Source organism: Papilio xuthus, unplaced genomic scaffold, assembly GCF_000836235.2.
Source record: "Papilio xuthus unplaced genomic scaffold, Pxut_1.1 DF828142.1, whole genome shotgun sequence".
Lineage (NCBI taxonomy): Eukaryota > Metazoa > Arthropoda > Insecta > Lepidoptera > Papilionidae > Papilio > Papilio xuthus.
Window position 1 is genome coordinate 643,159 of NW_013530507.1, and position 23,204 is coordinate 666,362.

Genomic DNA, 23,204 nt, shown 5'->3' on the forward strand with positions numbered 1-23,204 from the left:
TGAGGTTTCTTTTCCACTTATTTAAACAAAAAAATGCAATAATAGTAAAGACACATGTATTTAGTGAAACATTAGTAACAAGAAGTCAATTCTTGGAAAACAATTGTAGTCTATTAAACTGAGTACATTTTTACGGTTCATAACTTTTACAGTTAACATGGCACTAGATAGATCTCCCACATACATTTAACAACTACATTGTGTCTCAACAAGCAAATTCATATTTCAACTTAGATTTAAAACTATAAATACATCTTTTTAACATCAACCTTAAGAAATAATTTTAAAACAGAATATTAATATATGTTATTATGTTGAATATCAGTCGGTTAAAAATCTTATATAATAAATATCACATTAAAAGCCATAATTTTGCAATACGAATTCATTAAAAATAATCAATTTTATGAGATTTTCATTATAAATATTGTGAGATGTCATTAGATACAGTAAATAGATATTCAAAAGAGATTTTGCTGTGATTTCAACTGCTCTACTTGTAAGACAAGCTTCCTATTTGTTTCTACCAACATATTCTGATTTTGAATTAAGGTATGTATCTGTTCATTCATCCCGAATAGTTGCTTCTCTAAAAACAGTTTCTGTTTTGTCAAAGCCATCATAATATGAAGGAAATAATTCCTATTATCATCAGCAACATCTGCTAATGTTAATTTTATAAAATCCTTTAACTCTTCGATACTTTTTGAATTTACCATATCACCATTTAAATTTATATTTGATAATTTTATGTCAGTTGTATTAGTATTCAAGTTTTTGTCATGTGTGCCATTTGGTATTGTCAATGGGGATGTGAATTGTAAATTATCTGCAGTCCGGCTTGTTAATGGTGTTGATATTTTGCTGATATTTTTCTCTGCATCTAATTGACAATATCTAAATTCAAATTTGTCACTTCTCCTTTCTCCATTATCCACTGATTTAATTCCATCATCATCAACATCCACATTGGATTTATCTAGACCCATCATAACAAGAAAAGAATCTACTTTATTATCAAGGCCCTGTGGTGATGCTTCTTCATTTCTTGGTGGTGTATCATTAATGAAAAATGTATCAGATGTTCTCCCTCTCACTGGCGATTGTAATTTGAAGGAAGAATTAACCTCAACATCCTCTCTCAGACTTGTATCATTTAAATTTTTCTTTCGTGGTGGTTGAAAAGCCACCTTACAAACTTCTTCATTATGGCCTCTCAAAACTTTGAATGGTGCATTTAAATCACGTAAATCATAGATAAGGATATAGCCATTTTTCGTACCAAGAGCAACTTGATTTTCAAGATTAATGGCAAGAGATTTGAGAGGATATAAAGTTGTTATTGTTGAAACCACATTTTGCATCCGAATATCATACACATGCATTATTTTATCGTAACCACAAGACAGTAACACATCTCTATTGATAAGGGAGTAGGCAATATCACTAACTGGAGATGCATGAATGTTTTCAAAGTAATTTCTATCCTTGTTGCAAGTAACATCTTTAACTACAACATGACCTTCTTCTGTAGCAAGTCCTAGAAGAAATCTTGATTCATTGTGGAATTTCATTGCTGAGATGCTTTTAGAACATGACAATTTTACAGTCATGAGAGGAATATTTGATGTTAAACTGTAAATCACAGTATCCCCATTACCCATTGCTGCGGCTAAACTTGTATTCTTCACATTATAACTAATGAAATTTACACATGACGCTTGTGCAGGTGCAGAAAAATTCTTAGTAACACTTTTGTTCTTTGTGTCCCAGATCAAAACATTACCATTTTTTGTGCCTATTGCAACATTACGGTGACCATCGCGATGGAAGCTAGCCGACCAAGTATCTTTCAATGGTACATGTTGTAAGCTACGGATGTCATGTTCTGCAGGGCTCAAAATATCTATTAGACCTTTGGAGTTAACCTGCAAATTTTACACATTTTAAATAACCTGTTTGATGAATTCAATAAATAGCGTTGTTTTATCAATATTTACCTGTAAAATGTATTTGCTGTCGTCGCTCCACGATACATCTCGTAATATACCTTCGTAACAGTCGTAAGATTTTTTCAAATCCCAACTGTTGGTGTCGTAGAGAAGCAATCGGGAGCTGATCGACGACAAATACATTTTTCAAATAACACCAAAAGGTGCTAAATTAGATTAATTTGGATAGAATAGCGGAATAAAATTCCGCTTCTTTTAATTGAAAAACCGTAAACAAAGTTACGTGAAATATCAGGAATTAACTTAAATTTTGACCAAAGAGTTTATTTTGACAGCTAAAAAATTAAAATTGTCAAACGGTTAAACGGCAACAAAAAATTGAAGTTGCCAGAGGTAAAAATTGTTTCTGTTTATACCATTTTGGATTTGGTTATATGATGATATGATATGATATAATGTCTATGCTGATTTATATTTAAAATAATTGAAACTTTAATTTTAAAGTGAAAAATTATAGATATTTTAGGGATAAAGAAATTCAGATTAACTTATTCATCATTTCTTTGGCCCTGTGTTTTGGCCTTATTCAAAAGAAAAAGTTAGTCAACTTCTTTATCTTATATAGTATACTTACCATACTCTTTGTTCTTTATCTTATTTTTGTTATTTTCTTTTTATGTGTTCTATAATTTCTTTGCTTTTTAATTTTTGACTTTTTGAGTGAAATAATCATTGGAGTAAGTAATAAGCGATAAGAATACAGAATACGATATTAAGATTACTTAGGCTTATTGTGTTAAGTTGTTTAGGTAAGTTTAAATCAATATAATATATTAACATAATAATAATTCAATTACATTTGTTAATTTGAAGGCAAAGCTTATTATTTTATAACTATATCTTTCAGATGAAATCGTCATCATGGTTACAGATTTCCAGATAGCTTTTTTGTATAACATTCTAGGCATGACTATTTTCGTTTTGGTCATACTTTATCATTATGTCACCGCGAATTGTTCGAAATAAAAAAGTAAGTAGTCTTTAAGAGAGGCCCATAAGGTAAATATTGTTATATTATTTTTAAGCCTGATTATAACAAAAGCCATACACTCCACGCTTGAGCATGTGCTTTGAAAAACGCGCGCTCTGAGATTCATTTGATCGCAGTCTTTGTTCTTTCCCTTATTATGATATGTATAATCTTTGTCCAAAGTAATGAACATTTTCCAAATAAGATATGACCTAAAGGTCTATGTTACCAGGTCATAAAATAAAAAAAAAGTATAATCTTTGACTTTTATTTTGAATGACGTGTAATTGGTTTTTGACACTTGCATTTTGCTTATTATAGCTGTGTTTTTCTAAGAATTATTGGAGGAATAAACATCTTGGTAAGTTAAAATACTTGTTAACGCAGTATGATAATCCAATGATTACATCAAAATGGTGATAATGCGAAAGTCCAACATTTTACCGGCTTACTTACCTAACCTATTAAGCATATATTGAACTGTTATATTATCTTCATTGTTTGCCACTTATGTATAACGTTACTTGATTTTTTTTTTACAAAGTTTCTAATTTTTAAAACATTTCTTTCAGATAACTTCGTCATAATGATTACAGACATCCAGTTAGCCGTTTTCTCCAACATTCTAGGCGTGTCTATTTTCCTTTTGGTCATATTGTATCATTACATCAATGCTAATAGTTCCAAATAAAAACGTAAGTAAAATAAAACTTATTAACGAAAACATGAGTATAGTATGAGCAAGTCTTAAGGCAATTTGGTAATACACCTAATGCCGTTAACTGAAAGTAAAATGTAAATCAAAAGTTTTAAAATTTCTGTTTACACTTATGTTGAATTGTAATTTGAAGAAAAATAAATTTATATTTTCTTTTTTTTCAGGTATATCTCTTACAAATCGCAAACATTAAAATATCAATTTTTAAGAATTAAGATGTTAATAAATTAAGATTTTTAAACAAGTTTTTTATTTAAAAATTATGAGATCTCACATGTGTATGTAAAATATTTAATCTATACCTACCTTAAATTCATAGAACTTTAATGCTTTTATAAGCTGGCCTTTGTTCTTTCCCAGATACCACTTTTAAAAAAGATATATAAAAGCAACCTTTCCCGAATTGACTACAAAAATATCTTCTACTGCATATGTAAAGTTGATAGTTTATAAAATAAAGGGTACCTATTTAAAATAATGCATGACATTGGAGATTACATTTTCGACTAAAATCATTGTATTGTGTCAAATATTGTTATTTAAACACTTTAGTAGAGCTGCTGTCATGAAATGTATATTTATGATGGTTCCATATCTAAATGAAAAAATAACCAAAGTAGACTTCATTGTTAGTCTGTTCCTAAAACGCCTGCTATATTTTAATATCAATTATAAACAAATGTCAAACATTTTTGCTACTTGATTTCTGCAGGAGCAACTTGGGAATACAAATGAACAATAAGACACTATTTTAACAAAAAAAAATGTTTATAACATATATTTTGATATAATTAATATTCAGTCAGTATTAATATCCGGTTTTATTCACCAACAACTTCAGTTTGTAGATTAAATAAATAATGCATTCATATCTATTGAAATAAATTAAGACATTATTAAATAATTGCATATATCTCACATGTTTCTTTCGGACACAAGTCGGACATTATTAGTATTTCGGTATTATCATTCAAGCGTGAACTTATAACGCTACAATAAATATAATCACCTACAATAGTAATGGACAGTGCTTCACTTACTCAAAATCGTATTTCTGAAACGTCCACAAAAGTTTACGTATCCTGGAATAAATCAACGTTTTAAAGTCCTTTGCTACAATAAAATCTAAATGCGAAAAATGTTCGTACGGTACTTTATACAGATCGATGACGTTCGTCAGCTTGTTGTAAAGTTGGTCAACGTCCCGAGGGTCCGCAAGCCAGTCCGCCTCGCTGTAGAACATGGCGACGGGCGTCCGCACGTTCTCCAGCACGTAGCTCGGCGGCCGCTTCTCTCCGTACACCACCGTATTCACCATGTCTCCATAGTCGAACTGTCGAAAATCACCCGAAACTATACCCTGGGCGTAATGAGCAAACTGCTTGCCGGACGCTCCCGAAGGCATATGCCCGTACAACACCGGCAGATTGGTCACGTTTAGCTGCTCAAAATCGAAGCCGAGGGTGAGGAAGACAAAGTTGGTGCATAGTATCTCCGCCAACCGTTCGGCGCGGCAAAGCAGTTGCCGCAGCAGTTTGGTGGCTGCATTGTCCGGCAACACTTCGTACAGACCTAGTCCCTTCATTATATTGTGCAGGAAGGGCGCGCCCGGAGCTGTCAGCCGCACTATCGGCGACTTTACGTGGTTCATGAACGCCACCGGTGACAGGGCGATCATCAAAGATATCTTATTGTTGTAATCTGGTCTTTCGGATGCCATCACAAAAAAAGCAGTAGTCCCCTGCGAGTGGCCGATGTACTTCAGTCTGGCCGACCTCGTGGCGAGAAGCACGTAGTTGATCATGGCCGGGAGGTCGTAGAAGCCGATCTCGTGCCAGGAGAAGTCCCAGAAGTCCGCTTCGGTCGTGTCAAAGGCGTTGTGGAAGCGCGAGTGCTTGTTCCCGCGCGCGTTGCCCATCCACACGTCGTAGCCCTCATCGGCGAGAAGGTAGGCGAGCGCGCTCACTGGCCCAGACACCACCCAGTCATCGGAACTGCCGAGCAGCCCGTGCATAAGGAATACTGCGGAAGCGTTATCGTTGGGTATTCTGTGCATTGTCAGGAAGTATCCGTCCTGGGTCTCGACCATATGTTTCTCTATCGGGTATCCATATTTCGACACTAGGTCGGTTATGGTCAAATTGATATCTTCGTTGGAGAGACCTTCGGTGAATTCGTTTATGATGCGATTCGTCACCTCGACTGAGTTGGTATCGCTTACCAGAGTGGGAAATCCATAGCTGATGCCGAGCGATCGAACCAGCGATAACGGCACGGTGGTCACCAAGTTGGCAGTACCGGCCAAGAGATCTCCAGACATCTGAGTAATTTGCCTCACCAGGGGTAATTTTGCGATGCCCCCGATCAGCTGTCCCGTGGAGGAGGTGATGCCGGCTAGTAGGTCGTGCTCCTGCGCCGAGCAGGCGAGCAGGGCAACGGCGAGCAACAAGGGTGTGACGCGGAAGAACATTTCACACTGCCTACCAGCACATTGGCTTCCGTCAAACTGATCTCTTCCAATGCTATCGGCCTTGGTTTTACCATGTTTCCGTTTTTTTTTTCTAAGTAAAAACAAAGTATATTATCAATGCTTTGACGTCTGTTTCATTGAATCTATACAAACGAAGAAAATGTAAAATATAAGCATTGTTGTGTTTTGTGGTGCAAAATATTAAAAATGGCCGACATCTTTTCTTATTTAGTTCAATTTGTGTTTTATTGCATTTGCTATAGCAATAAAAATAGATTCAACAGATTATTGAACATTACAGTGATTCCCTGAATACAAACGCAAAAAATTAGTACATCATTCACGAGATACTGTCGTCTAACGTATATTTTTATTTTTTTATATATTTTACGTATATTTTTAACTTATGGAAAGGATGTTAGGTTGAATTGCGTATCCACACGCTTACTCGTAGCTCATAGCATCCGAATTACTTTAACGTCGATTATTATTTTTTGTATGGTTGTATTTGAACTTTTTGTAGATGTCAAACGTGACTATTCCGTACAATAATCGAATGATTACGTCGTTTATAAGACCTATCCAAATTCGATAAAGATACTGAGATATTATTAAATAATAATATAGCGTTAAGTTTGTAAAATGGACTAAAACCAAAATACTTCTTGAATACTGTCTTAATATACTTATTACTCATCTATACTAATGTGATAAAGATTTGATTGTTTATTTGCATTGAGTATACTCCGCAACTAGTGAACCGATTTGGAAATCATTTACTTTTCGGAAGCTATACTATTCCCGGGTGACATAAGCTATATTTATTTCCCAGATTTTTTTTAAAATTCCGAGCAGACGTAGTCATGGGCAACTGCTGGTAACATTTTAAATGCAAAAGTTTAGATGGATGGATGTTTGTTATTACGTAACGGCATAATTTTAAATTAATCCCTTTAAATTATCACTTAGTAATAATCCAAATCTATACTTTACTTTCTCACTTACATTTTTAAACAAAGCAACTGTCTATTGTTATAAAAAAGTGTATGTTAGAGGTTATAAATAGTTATTGTAATCAACGAGTTTGTTTTATAACGATAAAATAAATAAAAGACTAATATTATAATTGAGGCTCAGAAAAGTAAGCAAACTTGTAGTGTTTTGAGAAAATTAATACGGTACAGATTCCATAAATTGGCTCAACTGTAGAAAGCAGACATTATTTTTGTAACTAATTTTGGATATTATTATTTAGAATCCTTTGGCGCCGATAGCACGCTTACGTTACTAAGTCAAGTGTCAGATTGATTAGTGAGGGGACATAAATTTTGATATTACAATAAAGCTAGTGTTGCGCTGATACACCGGCATTTTCGAATTTTCTTCCTAAGACTAAATAGTTACAAAATATATTTTTTCTGGAAGAGGTAAAACTCAAACATTTCTTTTTATTAATTATTGTGCGCAATATTTTGAAAATCATGTACTACTACCATGACTCCAGCCGCGCTGAAATAAAAAATAATAAGGCCTATATATTCTTCCACGCTATGATCTACATCTATGCCAAATTTCAACGAGACCCATGCAGCCGTTCTTAAGATACCTTTTCACAAACATCCATACATACAAACAATTATATTTATAATATTAGTAAGATTTAATTTTTCACATAACAAATGACAAAATAACATCGTTAATAAGCATTCATTTTTCCTCATATCATTTGCAATGTCATGCAGTTTTTGTGCGTCGTTTGCGTCACTATTTAACAACAGCCGTCTCCATGCTAGGCTAGGGTTGTAAAAATTCAAAAAGTAGTGTTCGGGACATTGGTATACTAAAAAACAAAAAAACAGTTGCTTGTCAACACTAGACTCCTTGGTGGATGAATAAACAACGACGTCCACTCACAAACCTTAGGAAGAAAAAAGGGTCTTGACAGACGGACGGACGGACAACAAAGTGATCCTATAAGGGTTCCGTTGTTTCCTACGAGGTACGGAACCCTAAAAAGATGAATAAACAAAATTTTTTAACTGGTTTACCACGCATTTTTACCCGAAGACATGGATCGACCCAGCCTACAAAAAAATATATCTTTTAATTGATTTCATAAGTGAATCACTTAGCTGTTTTCGGATGGGTGGAACCATGAAGTGCCAACCCTACTGCAAGCACATAGCATAGTTAATTTAAAATGTATTATGTACTTGTTTACAATAAAACCTGCTTCGTTCTCTCGACTCTGCAATTATCAAGGTGTGTTTTGTTTGCAATAAATATTTGTGGTTCCTTTTCATAATTAAAAAAACGTTTGCGTCGTCCTGAAAATCTTTATTTGTGAGTGTGGCTCCAGATTTATCCGTCGTGTTCGACAATAAACAAAGAGATTTTGGCGTCTTTATTTTTTTATGATATAACGAAAATGTGACAGATGGTAATTTGTTTTTTTTTGTCCAGGTGTTTTAGCTATGGAACCTCACGGTTAGGCGCAGAAACAACAGCTGTGAACGGCAAAAAAAAATAACGGATGTCGTAAAAAGTGCGAAATCCAAACATTGTTTACCTACTCAATATTTATTTTCCGTGTTTTTCTCTAAGCAATGATGCAAAAGTAAAATACGCAATTATTTATTTTTTTAGTAACTAACTACTACTGAACCTTCTGACATAGACAATCTATTGAACTACTAGATTCGCTGATTAAGCGATGTTACCAGGTAGTTAATTTCGTGTTAACAATTTTAAACGGACATGTGCGTCCTACATTCAGAAAACATGTACAATATTTGATGAGCTAACATAATACATCGATCGCATTATTTTTATTGCAAATTAAATAAGTTATTATTACACTGCCAAATGCAATAAAACGATTATAGTTACTGGTCCAGTCTAATATCTAGATATCTCTCGTCTATCAAGTTTTCATCTCATTTCTCTTAAGGAAAAATAAAGCAGCAAAAAACCTTATGGCTCATTGTCTTTAGAGGTTCTATTGTCTTACATTGTTAAACCATTACTATGAGATCTATTTTTATTTGTTGAATTAGCAAGATAAATAAAATACGACAGATTTTGGTTGTATTTCTGGGTGTTTTTTTCTAACGAGATTACTATTTCCAAGTATTCAACGTTTCATTATTGCTTTTTACTCCGCATACAATTGTGGAGAGTTTGCGTAATGACAAGCTTACGAAAGGCAGAAAATGGTGTTGAAATGGTAGAACAGCTTTATAATTTTAGCAAAATCAGTGGTAATTCTTTTGTCTAAATCAGCGCCATCTATTAGCATTAAATAGAAGTCTGCGCGATATATGGTAAATTGAAGTGCATTAACGATATTAACCAAACAATTTTTATAAATAAATAACACTGACAATAAAATATCTATAAGTTTACTAATCTGAAAAAGACATAAACTAAACTTGACATTGTTTCTTTTATTTAAGGTTCATGGTGTAACGCCATCTATCATCTAAATGTGAACCAATTGACCTGACTAAAATTTTATTCCCTTATTATAATACAAGTTCTGAGGCGTAAATAAAACAGATTGGATATACGCTAGTGTTAAAACGTAATACTAGATGGCACTAGCTATAGCAATGCATATGTAATGGTGAAAATCAAATTTATTTTTAATTTTAATGTTTCTCTTTACGCGTTATTATTACTTAAATTGTATTAACAATAAATACCTTCATTTATATTTAATTTTCGGAACCACTATTATCATACTTATACTTGTTACTTTATGTTCCTGTTCTGTTTTGTCCGTTATGGATTAGGTCTTTTATAATACAACAATTAGCCACTTTACCGTGGGTTTTGTTATTTATTTTTTTGTCAAAGTTGATGACAGGAACAATATGTTTATATTTTTCCTGTCATCAATATTGATATTTTAGTTTCAGAAACCAACGGTTAATGATTCTTATTGGGATTAAAAAAAGGAAAAAAAACCGCTAATATTTTTTAATTTTTGTTTTCGAGAAATGTATTAATTGTTATTCAAATAAAGATAAAAAAAATTGAATGTTAAACGGTAACTTTCAATATTAAACAATATAGCAAACACAGCACTTATAATAAGTGGAGCGCGCTTGGTGCCAGAACGTGCTGAGCGGACAATAATTTTTAGTATAAAACAGGAAGCGGACAATCAGTCGCCACTTCTCGCCGCTGCCACCATGAAGGCCATCGCTCTGCTGCTGGCCCTCGCTCTCGCCGGCCACGCCGCCGCCAGCATCTTCCGCCACGAGCTCCCAACGGCGCAGCACCACGACGACCTCGACGACCTGCCGCAGCACCACCACTCCGGCCATGAGAAAGTGCACCACAAGGTCCATCATAAGCATCATCACCACCAGTCCTCCAGCGCGAGCTCCGAGAGCAACGAAAGAACCCACAGCCAAGCGACCGATGGCTACATCACTTTTAACGTCGACAACATTTGGGACAAGCCTCTCACCTCTTTCATCGTGAACCGCGATGACTCGCGTCCCCTGCATGGCGACATGCTTACTTGGAAGGGCGTCCAGATCGCCACTGGCCCGCGTTCCCCCGTCACCGCACTCAAGGAGATCGAGAGGATCTTCGACGATGCCTACACCACTATGAAGCACTTCACTGAGGAAGAAAAGAAAAGCTTTCATAAAGCTTACCTCGCCGCTAATAAAATTGAAAATGAAGATGTTCATTTGAATTCCTCCCAACTCCTGAAGAAACATCATTACAAGGTCGAAGAGCACACGGTGCTCACCGACGACGGCTACCATCTCACAGTGTTCCGCGTCGCACCCAAACAAATGCCGATTGGACAAGATAGTACAAGCAGCCCAGTAGTGTTTCTCGCCCACGGGCTTCTCGGTAGCTCCGACGACTGGCTTCTGATGGGTCCCGAGAGGTCGCTCGCCTACATTCTCGCAGACCTAGGTTATGAGGTGTGGCTCGGCAATACGCGCGGCAGCAAATACAGCAGGAATCACGCCAGCAAGCACGAGGCCCAGCCGGACTTCTGGCAGTTCAGCAATGACGAGATCGCACTCCACGATACGCCCGCCATGATCGACCATGCCCTGAGGACGTCGCAACAGAAGACGCTTCAGTACATCGGTGTGTCGCAGGGTACCACAGCTATATTCGCACTCATGGCGTCACGTCCCGAATACAACGAGAAGATTAGCAAAGTGCACGCCATCTCGCCTATGGTGTACATGACGAAGGTCCGCAGCCCGCTGTTCCGGATGATTACCACGACAAGTCCATTCCACGAGCGTCTACAGGAGCAGATTGGATCGGGCGAATTCAAACCAGCCAAGGAATTGATTTATACTGTCGGTGGCAACATGTGCCAGAACGAAATCGGCTGCAAAAACGTCTGCTCTAATATTAACTTCGTGATGGCGGGCTTCGGCGATGTCCCGGTGGAGCGCATCCCCGTCGTGCTTGGCCACCTGCCCGCGGGCGGATCTACGCGCCAGATGCAACACTACGCACAGGGCGTCGCCTCACACGACTTCAGGAAGTTCGACCACGGCCCCGAGGTGAACAAGAAGGTATACGGCCACGTACAGCCGCCAAAATACGAAATGTCCGAGGTGCGGGTGCCAGTCGTGCTGTACTCCGCACCCAGTGACTGGCTGGCGCACCCCGATGACGTCATGCGGCTGTTCAAGGAGCTCCCCAACGCAAAGGCGCACAGCGTGGTGGCTGACGAACAGTTCAGCCATATGGATTTCCTATTCTCTGACAAAGCGCCCCAAGCCGTATACGAAAGCTTGATCTATAACATGAAGGAAGATAACCAATGAAATTAATCGCTTATTTAATATTTATTGTATTCGTTTACAACAATTTGATTCTAATTTTGTATTATTCGTTATTTTACTAACATATTTTTTATGTGCAAATAAATAAAATCCGTCCAATGTCTAGCAATATTAATTTTCTTTTCCCAGACATATCACATTTAGGTTATTCCTTTAACTCCTAAATCCCAATTGACTAAATATTTTAAAAAAATCCTTGAAAGCTCAAAAAACCAAGGTGATTGTTATAACGTTAAGTACAGATTTTCATCGATTAAGCTTTATACATTTTTAATCAATTTTAATGAATAAAAATCGTTTAAACTAACTTAATGAGCAAGTTCTGTTAATAGTTTTATATTATTGTGATATGAGCTATAAGGAAGAAATAATAAGAGTCCATTGGAGGATTTAAATGTAAGAGAATACGAAGTGATAATTTAGTAATTAGATTAGTTACCTAATTTGTTAGTGTTAGTGTCAGTGGTAATCTCTTTAAAGAATATTGATATTTTTTTAAAGAAATAGACTAATTTTGTATATTAATCGCAATCAAATTTGAAATAGATGTTAGCAGTTTTTTATAATATAAGGCATCGTCGTGACGATTTAATGACATAAAGAAAATCTTAACAGATGGCGCTTCAATATTTTTGTAAACTTGTAAACGGTTGGCTTTTTGACATTTGAATATATTGCGGTCACAGCCCACGCTTTGTTTTGACATACACTTCCATTCTGTCATTAAAGCGTTACCGTGTGAGCGAGTAAGACATAAGTGTTTTAGCGTGTGTTAGAAAGAGACGACCGCGCGACGGCGCTGTAGCTTCCCGCCGTCCCCCAAACGTCGCCGTACAGCACATAGACAGTCGCGCTCCAGTTCGGTTTGCTGTGCGTAGTTCGGCTCTGTTTTTCATTTTGGTGGGTGTTGATAATAATAACTTCAACCAACTGACATTCAGTGAACTGCTCTTGTTTTGTTTCAATAGTGACAGCGAAGAATAGTGTCTTCGAATGGATTAAATAACGATGTTACCACCTACGGCCGGTATAGCAGAAGATAGCAACCGGCCTGACATGGCATACCAGCAGAGACGTGACGTTAGAGAAATAACAAGAGACATTATCAGAGACGCCCGCGTCAGTAACCGACAGTCCATGTCGCCTGGAGGTAAGCCGGCCTAACGACGCCACGTTTCCGCCATGCTTGTCATACTGACATACGTCAAGGTGACATGTATATAAAAACAACGCTTTTGCCGCTAAAAATGATTCTAAAATCAGTTTAGTTTTACCTAATTTGTACATAGCCACAATTCGGGACACATTTTAAATCTATTACGTCACCCTAGATGCTTACTGTTACAAAAGGAAAATGGCGCCAATGCGCCACATTGATCACTTGATTTAATTTATCTTATATTTATCCAGCCAAACATAAAGAAATATGCCTGAAAATGTTACACTGACCTATTGCGTAAAGTTTTCTACTTATCATATCGTATTGAAGCTTAAAAAGAAAACTTGGCACGTGCATGGGTTATTTTTAACCACCACAACGACTACCATGTTTCATTGTTTCTTAGTTCTATAAAACATTTTTTCTAGTTGGGACGTTATAAAGGAATTTTGTCTAAAAATGTAGCAAAGTGTAATGTGATATTGTTTGTTTATTGTTATTGAAATCTCATTGACTTAAAATGTCGCAATGACAGTAAAATGACAGTGTACAAGCAACACAAGATGGCGGCGGCGCCTCGTTTTAATTTCACGGTTAAATCACGCGCTTTGGTTGGTGGCGCTGTAGTCGTTTTGTTGATATTAATGATATGACAGAATCGATATGTTTTCTAATTTTTCATACTATTTTATCAAATCACAATAATAATTGATATGGTTAAGTTAGAAGAATGGCATATTTAATCTTTTTTTTCCTTTATTTTCTTTTTTTTTAATTTAATTTCCGATAATATCAGTCAAAGACATTTAAGAATATAGATAATAACTAACATTTTTTTTTGCTTAAATGGTTAATCCACTGGTTTTATCTATAAAACAGTTGCTAAAATTGTTATAAGTTCTCCAGTAGTTAGAAAATGTTATAATATATAAATCATACATATACAAGCAACATATAGGAATGTTTATCAATGTTATCAATATCTTTCAAACATGTTACATAAAATATCATAATTATATAAGATATTTGTTGGAAAATTCTTTTATTACTCTAATCAAAATTAAGTTCTTTTGACTATTCACCACCAGAGTGCCGCTGTTGTTTTAACTGTCTTAAAGAAAGTGTTTCTAATATCCTCACTATATCTTAATTATTTTACTTGTTTTCACTAATTCGAGACTAACTTTTGTGTGATTAAGTTAGACTATCCCAAGGTAAAAAAGATTAAGTTCCGTGGCATACTTTTTTATTCACTTGCGCAATGCTACTTCCCCACTGGTGTGATAGCATTTACTAATCATTATTCTACACACTTTTTTTCCTTACTGCATATAAATAATTTAAAATGCAAATCTTACTAATATTATAAATGTGAATGTTTAGATGTATGGATGGATGTTTGAAGGTATCTCCAGAACGGCTGAATTGGTCTCGATTAAATTAAGCATAGATGTCGAACATAGTCTGGAAGAACACAGAGGCTGCTAATTATTTTTTTTTTAATCCGTGCGGACGGAGTCGCGGGCGACAGCTAGTAATGTAATAAAATATTTCTTAATTATATTATTAGAGAAGTGTTTACAACTACTTGACATGTGACAAACTACACTAAAGAGGGATTCAACGGATGTGAGCCCACTATTTGAAATGCAGCAGGTTATTGACACTAAAGGGCTATCAAGTCCCAATTAAGAATCGGTTTTTCTTATCATGAAATGTCAGTTTTAAATCAATTCATTGAAGATAATGTCCCCTTATCAGTTTATAAACTAGGTCATTGATATCTCTAAGAAAATATTTTAAGAGAACCAACTATAGATATTTAACATAATATCAATAGATAGGATATTATGAACCAAATCTTATTCTGACTAATGTGCGATTATATCTGAAATGTATGAAAGAAGTTACTCATAATGTTTGCTCTATAACTAGAATCATATTTGATAATATCAAAATGTTCAAATTGCATGTTTAGTATTGTTTATGTTATTCCAATACTTTATTTTGAATTGTTTATAATCTGCACCTAATCATTTACTCTTTTTTTCATTGACAGTTTAGTTGTGCTTGCAACTACTAAAATATGCATTAAAATTGATGAAAACGACACATATTTTAGTGCTAAACTAAGCTTCCTATTGTAACTATGGTATTTTTTGTAGTTGAAAAAATAAAACAATAATTAACATAATACCAAAGGCTAGGTCATAAAAAGAACATGTAATTTTTACGTCATAACGTACGTAAGGCGACAAAGTAAACAACATGACTAGCAGGCATTAGAAACAAGTGTGGTGAGAAACTTGTCGGCAGGGCGCCCGGCGTGCCCACTGACATAGTTGCGAAAGTAGAGCGATCCACTGAATACCGTGGAAATGTCAGCTACAGGGCTGACAGGTTAATAAGCGGTTTATTTTTAAAACTGTAGTGTTACGTTTTGAAAAGAAATAGGTTTCAGAACGAAACCGACCGCCAACAATGACGTACAACGTTTGAGGTTAGGTCGTTTGCCGCGCTGTCAATTATTCGTTGACCCTTTTCTTTGAAACGTACTTGTTTTATTTTCACTATTGTTTAAGAGACGTCGAATATTGTTATTAAAATATACTGAACTTAACCATGAAGTCTGTTGCGAATTGAAGTAACAAAGCCATAAATTATATTTAATTCAGTTTTCGATTTTCTACGAGTCTTGTTCACTAAACATATTCAGTTTTTTTTTTTAATATCGAAGTATAAATTATAGTACCATAATAGTTTGTACGACACATTATAGTATAGCACATTTTCGCTTATAAAAAAATCTAGTAAACGGATTTAATTCCGGGCCAAGGTCAATTTCGTGCTATATTGTTAAAAACACCCATCTCAGTTCGATCCTCTCAAGGAGCCGCATTGAAACCCTTCACATAACGGTGTTTTATATTTATAAAATTGGAAGACTTTAATAGCATTTAAATCTTATTAAGTAGGAATTTACAATTTCAAAATTTAAAAACCATACGGTTGAAAACATCTTGTGAGTTACAAGTACTACGAAGGGAAATAAAATACCTTGTCTTATCTTACGTAACGGTCAATAACCGACATCGGTTGATAACCAAAATAATTTGTCGTCTACATTCTAAATCAGTTCTATTATCCGTTTTTTTTAAATCTATGCTGTGTTAATAGGCAAAAGGCTTTTACCGAAACGCCCAGACGAGCTGAGAATTAACATAATTTTGTCTAGACAAAAAAAACTAAATCTTAATGTTATTGGTTGGTTGAAGCTCATGTAAAGGTTAATGTATTGGAACCCAAGACAGATTAAACTGGAAAGCATGTTTTTTTAATTTTTAAACGTTTCAATTACGGGCCAGTAAAGTATTGCCCAGATATTTTTAATACAATACTTGGTACGAGAATAGCAAGGAATTTAGACGAAGAGCATCGCACTGATCTGACCCGGTGTTCGGTGTTCCCGTCTTTAAGCCTGTGACGTCACAGTGCCAAAGGGCTCGGCGGAAAGTGTGTCGTAATGAGTGATGTAATGACATCCTATTTCTTACACAATACAACATAGAAACAATATTTTTTCAAAAATCTACTTTCTAAATCAATTTCTCATGTATTGTAACCTAATTAACATCATAACAAACAAAGGGTACTAAGCAGATTTTTGTGAAGATTGTAAGTTGTAAACTCCATACGCTCGTCTGTGCAGTGCGTTTTGTAGCTTTTGTAGGTTAATGTAATTTAATGATAAAGGTGCCTTATGCTTTTGTTGTGGATTATCTACAAGCTTGTCCCTGGTGTTAGTCATGAGTTTTTCTATTGGTATGTTTTCAGTTCTTCAAACGTATAACTATGTCAACAACATAAGGTATTAACAACACTTATAACAATTCTATAGAATAATTATAGTAGCAAAAACATAGAGGTCAAAATCTGTCTTGTGATTTTCAAAGTTATTTTGGAATGGTGCCAAAGAAAAATTTAATAGTAAAGAAAAGGATTTAGTAAACACCTTTCACTTTTACAATAATACAATGTTATTTTGCAAGTTAAGTGCATAACAAGGGGTGAGTTTGGCGGCGCTGGCCCGACACCCTCGGGCCGTCGACCCCGATCGATCCAACCCCCTTGTACTTGCCCTCCCCCACCGTCCCCGAATGCCTTCCGACGCAGTTTCCGCGTCCGTCTGACCTTGCGCCTTTGTTATTGCAGTGTTTTAGACATAAAGTACTTTTGTATTTTAACTAATACGTATATAAAAATGTATGTTTGTTATTTCCCGATGAATTGTTATCTTAAATTTTTGGAAAAATGTAATTACATTTTCCCTCTCTCGGCTCTATTCGTGGTAAAAATATGTCCAAAAAACCATTTTTCCCTTTTCCCACTCATGGTCTCATTATTCTGTAGGATAGAATCGTTGGTTTATTTTTTTTAATGCTTGAAAAACCTTTTTATATCAGAAATAATTGTGAACAAGCGAACAGTACTAAATATGCTTTTCCCAGTAAAACAATACTAGCGGCAGTGGGTTTGCGAGGGGGAGGGGGATATTTGTTGAAACATGTGTCCAGAATGTTTTGTCGACTCGCCCGGATTTATGTATCCGACTGATTACTCGGGTGACCATTGCTCGAGGAATAAACAGATTCTCATCTCATCTCACTAATATGCCTAAAAACTTTGTGTCGCGGTCTTAATTATGTGATTGTAAGAAACATTTTCATAATGTGTGGCGTTTAAAATATCCCACTGTGTTTAATTCTTACATAGTTTATTCTAAAAAAAAATCAAGCACAATAATAGAAAAGTTCTAATTACAAAATCGATATCAATTAAATTAAAAATATAAGGTATTTTTTAACCGTAAAACAATCCGTTTATTTAGGTGCGTTTGGCAAATATCGCTACGTTGACGTTTTCAGTATCACCCCGCGAGGAAATACTTATGTTTATACATGAAGCATCCATTTACATTACACCACTTTCGCATAAATGAAATATTATATTAATGTTTAGCAAAGAAATATGATTATGTCGATTTTATGAGATGGAAAAAGATTTGAAGAAATGGCCATAAATAATAGAGAAGAAACAATTATTTGAAATTGAGTATTATTTATCACCATACAGAAATCATTGTCTTTAATATTTTACACTTCATGGATATCGTAATATTTACTAATAATTTCTTAAGCGCTAAATCACGCATCACGGATTAGTTTACTACGTAACTAAAAAGGATGATTAATGTCAAGGCATTTTCTTATCTAGATATATGTAAATAAGTTCTATTATCGTAAAATAGTACCTGTGTCCATGTAAAGGGTCGTTTTGAAAAGGTAAACAAACCGTGACAAAGTATATTTATCAATCAACTTACATTTAAAAGGGACCTTCAGAAATGATTAGCCTTTTTTACAGAACACAGTCTGAACGAAAGTAAAGATGGTAGGGTTGTAACTTCCTTGCTAATTTGTGGTTTAAATGTAAGAATGTGTAAGAAGCACTCAGCGTAACGAATTATGATAAGATTAGATTTCAAAGAGTTTTTATTACACACACACACATGCGCAAAAACATGAAATATTAAAACGAAACATGCGTAACGTAAACGTAGGATCTAATACAAGTGTAAACGAAATAGCTAAATAGGATAAGCGGAATTAATCAAACAAACATTACATAAAGATCTCTCGGCTATCCATATTATTTATAACATCGATGCCTTTAAAATATACAACATATTTACAAGTCATGTTTCAACACTCAAAGTAAATTCGCTTGCTGTGAGTGATCGTCACTCGCTCAGAAAGCCCCAACTTCAACAGTGATGGATCGCTTTCTGATTGATGTATGACTGTCCTGGAATAATGTTAACTGATTTTATACATAACAAATACGTATAGTTAAAATTTCAAGTTATAGTTCATTTTCTATTTTTTTTAACAGTGAGAAGGCATAGTAAGTAGCATAACAAGATTATTGATGGCATAAACACAATGCGCAATACTGAAGTGTAAATTCCCTTTGTTATTTCTTAATTTAAAGGTCTCTGTCAGTCAAACGGCAGACCCCACTACCAAGGTTAGCTGTGTGAGAGTAGTGTTAGAATTCTAAGCAACAATTAATATTTATTTTCAGGACGTGACCGTTTCCCATCGACGTCGTCGACGGACGATAATGAGTCCGGTACAGATGGCGAGCCGGACAGATCTCGACGAGCGTTACAGCACGCGCTGTCGCACGCGCCACCGCCCGGCATGGTGGCGGTGCGCAAACGGCGCGGCAACCTTCCCAAACACTCCGTCAAGATCCTTAAACGCTGGTTGTACGAACATCGGTACAATGCTTATCCTAGTGATGCGGAGAAACTCACCCTCAGTCAGGAGGCCAACCTCACTGTGCTACAAGTAAACATTTATTTTATCACTATCTTTTTCCCGAAACTTTATCCTTGCTAAATGTTACTTAATCACCAAATAATTACTCTATCTAACAATTGTATTGTTTATGATGCAGGTATGCAACTGGTTCATAAACGCGCGGCGCCGCATTCTGCCGGAGATGATCCGGCGCGAGGGGCACGACCCGCTGCACTACACCATCTCGCGCCGCGGCCGCAAGCAGCTCGGCTCCTCCGGCACACAGTCCGGCCTGCTCGTCGGCTCCTGGGACAACGAACAGGAGGTAACCAAACTATTTTAATTCTTATTAATAGGGCTTTTTCTAATATTATTTAACCTTGGATTTTGAACATACATGTATACCAGAGAAGCTCATGGAAATTGAAATAACGCTGGACTGGAATAATGTAAATTGGACATTATGTCAAACCCTACCTAAAATACACCTTTTTTATTATAATACATTTTTTAACGTGATATTATTGCAGGGCGATGGCGAGGGCGAAGGTGATGGTGAACGTGGTCAGGACCACGACTACGGCGACGGGCTGCTGGTGTACCGCAGCGATGGTGACGCGGACGGCGAGGGTGCGGAGGAGGACTACTCTTCCAGCGCCGTCAGCGAGGAGGAGGTCAAGTACGACCCCTCCGTGTGGCAGTCTGTCATCCGGTACGGCCCTGAGGACCGCGACCTGCATCCCGCCGCCAGGGGGTGAGGCACTAAGTCGTCACATATGAATAAAAACTGCCTTCTCGTTATTAAAATATTATTTCTAAACTAGATGTTGGCCGCGACTCCTTCCGCGCGGAAGAAGGAAGAATAAAATAACAAATTTCATCAAAGAAAACTTGAGAAAAATACATATTAATATTAGTTTGTAATATGTAAGATGTATGTTTCGCGGTGTGAGAGGAGATTGTATTGCGACAGGAGCGCTGCGGTGGTGACAGTGCGCACCTCGGACGAGGGCGGGGAGGAGGGCGCGGCGGGCGGGGGCGGGGGCGGGGCGACGGGTAGCGGGAGCGGGGGCGGAGCGGACGGCGGCGGCTGGCACCCGCAGCTCGCGCACCTGCCGCAGCTGCCGCACCCGCTGCGCCGCTCGCTGCAGGTACACATCACCGAATAATATCATGTTTCACCAACTTCTTTCATCCACCTATTCATCAATCGATTCAAAATCATCATCATCATCCGATGATGATGATGACGAACCTCACTAAGGAACTGGAAGCATACCTGTCTAACCATTGAGTTGACTAGGCCATAGTCAACCACATTGACCATGCAGGTTGGTTGACTTCACAAATTGCGAATAAAATGACAAAGCTCTAGTGAAGTACGCAACGACAGCATTAATACGGCTCCCGTAATTTATCAGTGATATAATTTTACACTATTTGATCCATAAATACGGAGTTGTAAAATGCTCTGAAATATAGTTTTGTCAATATTGTATAATAATTGTAATATTGTCCAGTATAGTTGTTGATTTGATGCTTGTGTGCGGATGCAGGCGGGCGGCGGCGAGGGCGAGCGCGACAAGTTCAAGTGCCTGTACCTGCTGGTGGAGACGGCGGTGGCAGTGCGCCAGCGTGAGAAGGAGCAGGAGGAGGTCATCGTCTAGTGCTCGCTCCCCGCCTCATACAGTGCGTTTTGTATGTATTAACATCTCCACGATCCCAGAGTACGGGAAATTATACTTCTCTTCCCCTTCCCACATTTTTCTAATTAGGAAGCAATGGGAAGTGGATGTGGATTTGTAAAGGAATTAATTGAAATAAGAAAAATCTTAATAATAGCTCAATACTCCCCATGTTTGATATTTCTAATTTGTTTATAAAATTTACGGTCGGTTTCTGAGACCAATGTCTGTATGAAGCATATCATCATCCCTATCATATGTTTGATTTTCAATAAGAATATGTTTCAAACGTTGATTCTGGTCTCAGAAACCCACAGTTAAACATTCAATTGAAATGACATATCTTATTTCAGATTGTCCACACAAAAGCCGAGTCTATACGCAAAGTATTTGCTTGTGACAATCTACATTTGAATAATGTCCACTAAAGGCCACTGTGACTAAGTGCTTACATACAATGATCATCTCAGACTTTTGCCGCTATAACGAGAAGAAAATAGAAATGTTGTACTTGCATCGCTCAATAAATGAAACAAATCGGACTAAAATAAGATAAAGCGAGTTGTTCACTTGACTTCTGTAAGTTTATTTATCAAATTACTTTACATATCAACAAATTATAATTATTCAAACTTTCGTGAGACATTATACTAAAGTGATGTAAACACGGCTAAACACTCACGTATATTCGTCCGGTGGCGGCACCGACTAGTTTCGGTTTAGCCGTTTTTATATCAGTTTAAATTATACTTTACTTTTCACTGTAACTTTAAAAAATATTGTGTTTTTCGAAGGAAAAATGAAAAAATGTTATTCAGCAATATGAAATTTTTATTTTAATATATCAAAATACATATAGCAACCGTAAATAATTGCATACGTGAGTCCTAATGTAAACTATGAATACATATAAATATATATGCACTTCCTTAGTATGTAATATTCGTATGATAACACTAAAGGAGAGAACCTTGAAGGAAATCGTCTCTTTTACTGTTCAAGGAGTTTTTACACTTTAGCAGCCATTAAATCTAAAAAAAGAAGAAATTTAAACTTTTGAATTTAGTAATGTCAGATCAGTTTTCTATGTCTTTTTGGTATTCATGTTCTACAATATTAACTCATTTTTCTGCAAACAAGGGTTTTTTTATTTAAAGCCCTGTACATTTACATTTTAATAAGTCATATAAAAACTATGTATTAATTTGATATTTCTACTCTGATTTCCTTTATGTCACATCAAACATGTCCAACTCATTAAATAATCAAAATTAATGTCATAATAATGTATTTCATACATTCCTTTAAGGTTCTACTCTGTAACAATACTGCCTTTATAACCCAAATGTTCTAGAAATAAATATATATATATGTAAACTCTGTTCAATATATATACAGAATAAAACATATAACAGAAAACATTGTTACTATTTAGTATCACACATCCATACTAAATATATTTCACTATAAAGTATATTGCATTAGTTTATATAATGAAATAACTATATAACTTAAATAGTTTATATTGAACAGAGTAAATAAATATTTATAATAATATAATAATTACTTAAAAATAAGCTACAAAAGTTTTTTTTACTATGATACATTAAATTATAGATAAAACTAGCTGTCGCCCGCGACTCCGTCCGCGCGGTACTAAAAACCATAGTCGATTCTTAGAGCTACTGAATATGCAGAGTTTCATAAAAATCGATCAAACCGTATTGGAGGAGTGTGGTAACAAACATTGTGACACGAACATTTTATGTATTAGTCAGTGAACATATAAAATATATTTCTTATGTTGAAATTATTTGATTTGATTGAAGTTTTGATGTTAATCTTATATCAAGTTCCAATCCGTCAATGAATGAATGAAAATGATTAATTCCTTCATATAACGGTTTATATACTGAGTGAGTTATATATGTAGCCTATATCAATATACACATATGTATATATGTTATCAGTAGTATGTAGTGAATATA

The 23,204-nt window shown here is 35.8% G+C and overlaps 4 protein-coding genes across 5 annotated transcripts; 2 read left to right on the top strand and 2 right to left on the bottom strand.

Annotated features, from left to right (window-relative positions):
- Positions 1 to 427: 427 nt before the first annotated feature.
- On the bottom strand, positions 428 to 2,296 carry Grip71 (WD repeat-containing protein Grip71). The gene is made up of 2 exons (XM_013307118.1): positions 2,001 to 2,296; positions 428 to 1,928 (listed from the first exon to the last, which is right to left on the bottom strand). Exons 1-2 carry the CDS (start codon positions 2,133 to 2,135, stop codon positions 462 to 464), a joined length of 1,602 nt encoding a protein of 533 aa, XP_013162572.1. The 5' UTR covers positions 2,136 to 2,296; the 3' UTR covers positions 428 to 461.
- A 2,209-nt stretch (positions 2,297 to 4,505) lies between these two features.
- LOC106114523 (lipase 3) lies at positions 4,506 to 6,303 on the bottom strand. Its single transcript, XM_013307769.1, has one exon. It carries the CDS (start codon positions 6,168 to 6,170, stop codon positions 4,737 to 4,739), a length of 1,434 nt encoding a protein of 477 aa, XP_013163223.1. The 5' UTR covers positions 6,171 to 6,303; the 3' UTR covers positions 4,506 to 4,736.
- Positions 6,304 to 8,592: 2,289 nt separating this feature from the next.
- On the top strand, positions 8,593 to 12,045 carry LOC106114113 (lipase 3). Its single transcript, XM_013307206.1, has 2 exons — positions 8,593 to 8,610; positions 10,328 to 12,045. Exons 1-2 carry the CDS (start codon positions 8,608 to 8,610, stop codon positions 11,987 to 11,989), a joined length of 1,665 nt encoding a protein of 554 aa, XP_013162660.1. The 5' UTR covers positions 8,593 to 8,607; the 3' UTR covers positions 11,990 to 12,045.
- A 727-nt stretch (positions 12,046 to 12,772) lies between these two features.
- On the top strand, positions 12,773 to 21,870 carry Achi (achintya). 2 transcript variants are annotated; one of them, XM_013307383.1, is made up of 7 exons: positions 12,773 to 13,157; positions 19,311 to 19,579; positions 19,689 to 19,856; positions 20,062 to 20,285; positions 20,505 to 20,682; positions 21,088 to 21,220; positions 21,570 to 21,870. In XM_013307383.1, exons 1-6 carry the CDS (start codon positions 13,016 to 13,018, stop codon positions 21,196 to 21,198), a joined length of 1,092 nt encoding a protein of 363 aa, XP_013162837.1. In that variant the 5' UTR covers positions 12,773 to 13,015; the 3' UTR covers positions 21,199 to 21,220; positions 21,570 to 21,870. The 2 variants fall into 2 exon arrangements, with proteins under 2 accessions (XP_013162837.1, XP_013162836.1); XM_013307382.1 differs by having other exon boundaries at positions 12,774 to 13,157; positions 21,088 to 21,229.
- The last annotated feature ends 1,334 nt before the right edge of the window (positions 21,871 to 23,204 follow it).

Excerpts from the sequence above, each read along its gene's own strand:
- Grip71 (XM_013307118.1), bottom strand. The coding sequence starts at position 2,135 with ATGTATTTGTCGTCGATCAGCTCCCGATTGCTTCTCTACGACACCAAC. Across the intron at positions 1,929-2,000 it reads ACAGCAAATACATTTTACAG|GTTAACTCCAAAGGTCTAAT; the intron begins GTAAATATTGAT and ends TAAAATTTGCAG.
- LOC106114523 (XM_013307769.1), bottom strand. The coding sequence starts at position 6,170 with ATGTTCTTCCGCGTCACACCCTTGTTGCTCGCCGTTGCCCTGCTCGCC.
- Achi (XM_013307383.1), top strand. The coding sequence starts at position 13,016 with ATGTTACCACCTACGGCCGGTATAGCAGAAGATAGCAACCGGCCTGAC. Across the intron at positions 13,158-19,310 it reads ACAGTCCATGTCGCCTGGAG|GACGTGACCGTTTCCCATCG; the intron begins GTAAGCCGGCCT and ends ATTTATTTTCAG. Across the intron at positions 20,286-20,504 it reads CTGCATCCCGCCGCCAGGGG|GAGCGCTGCGGTGGTGACAG; the intron begins GTGAGGCACTAA and ends GTATTGCGACAG.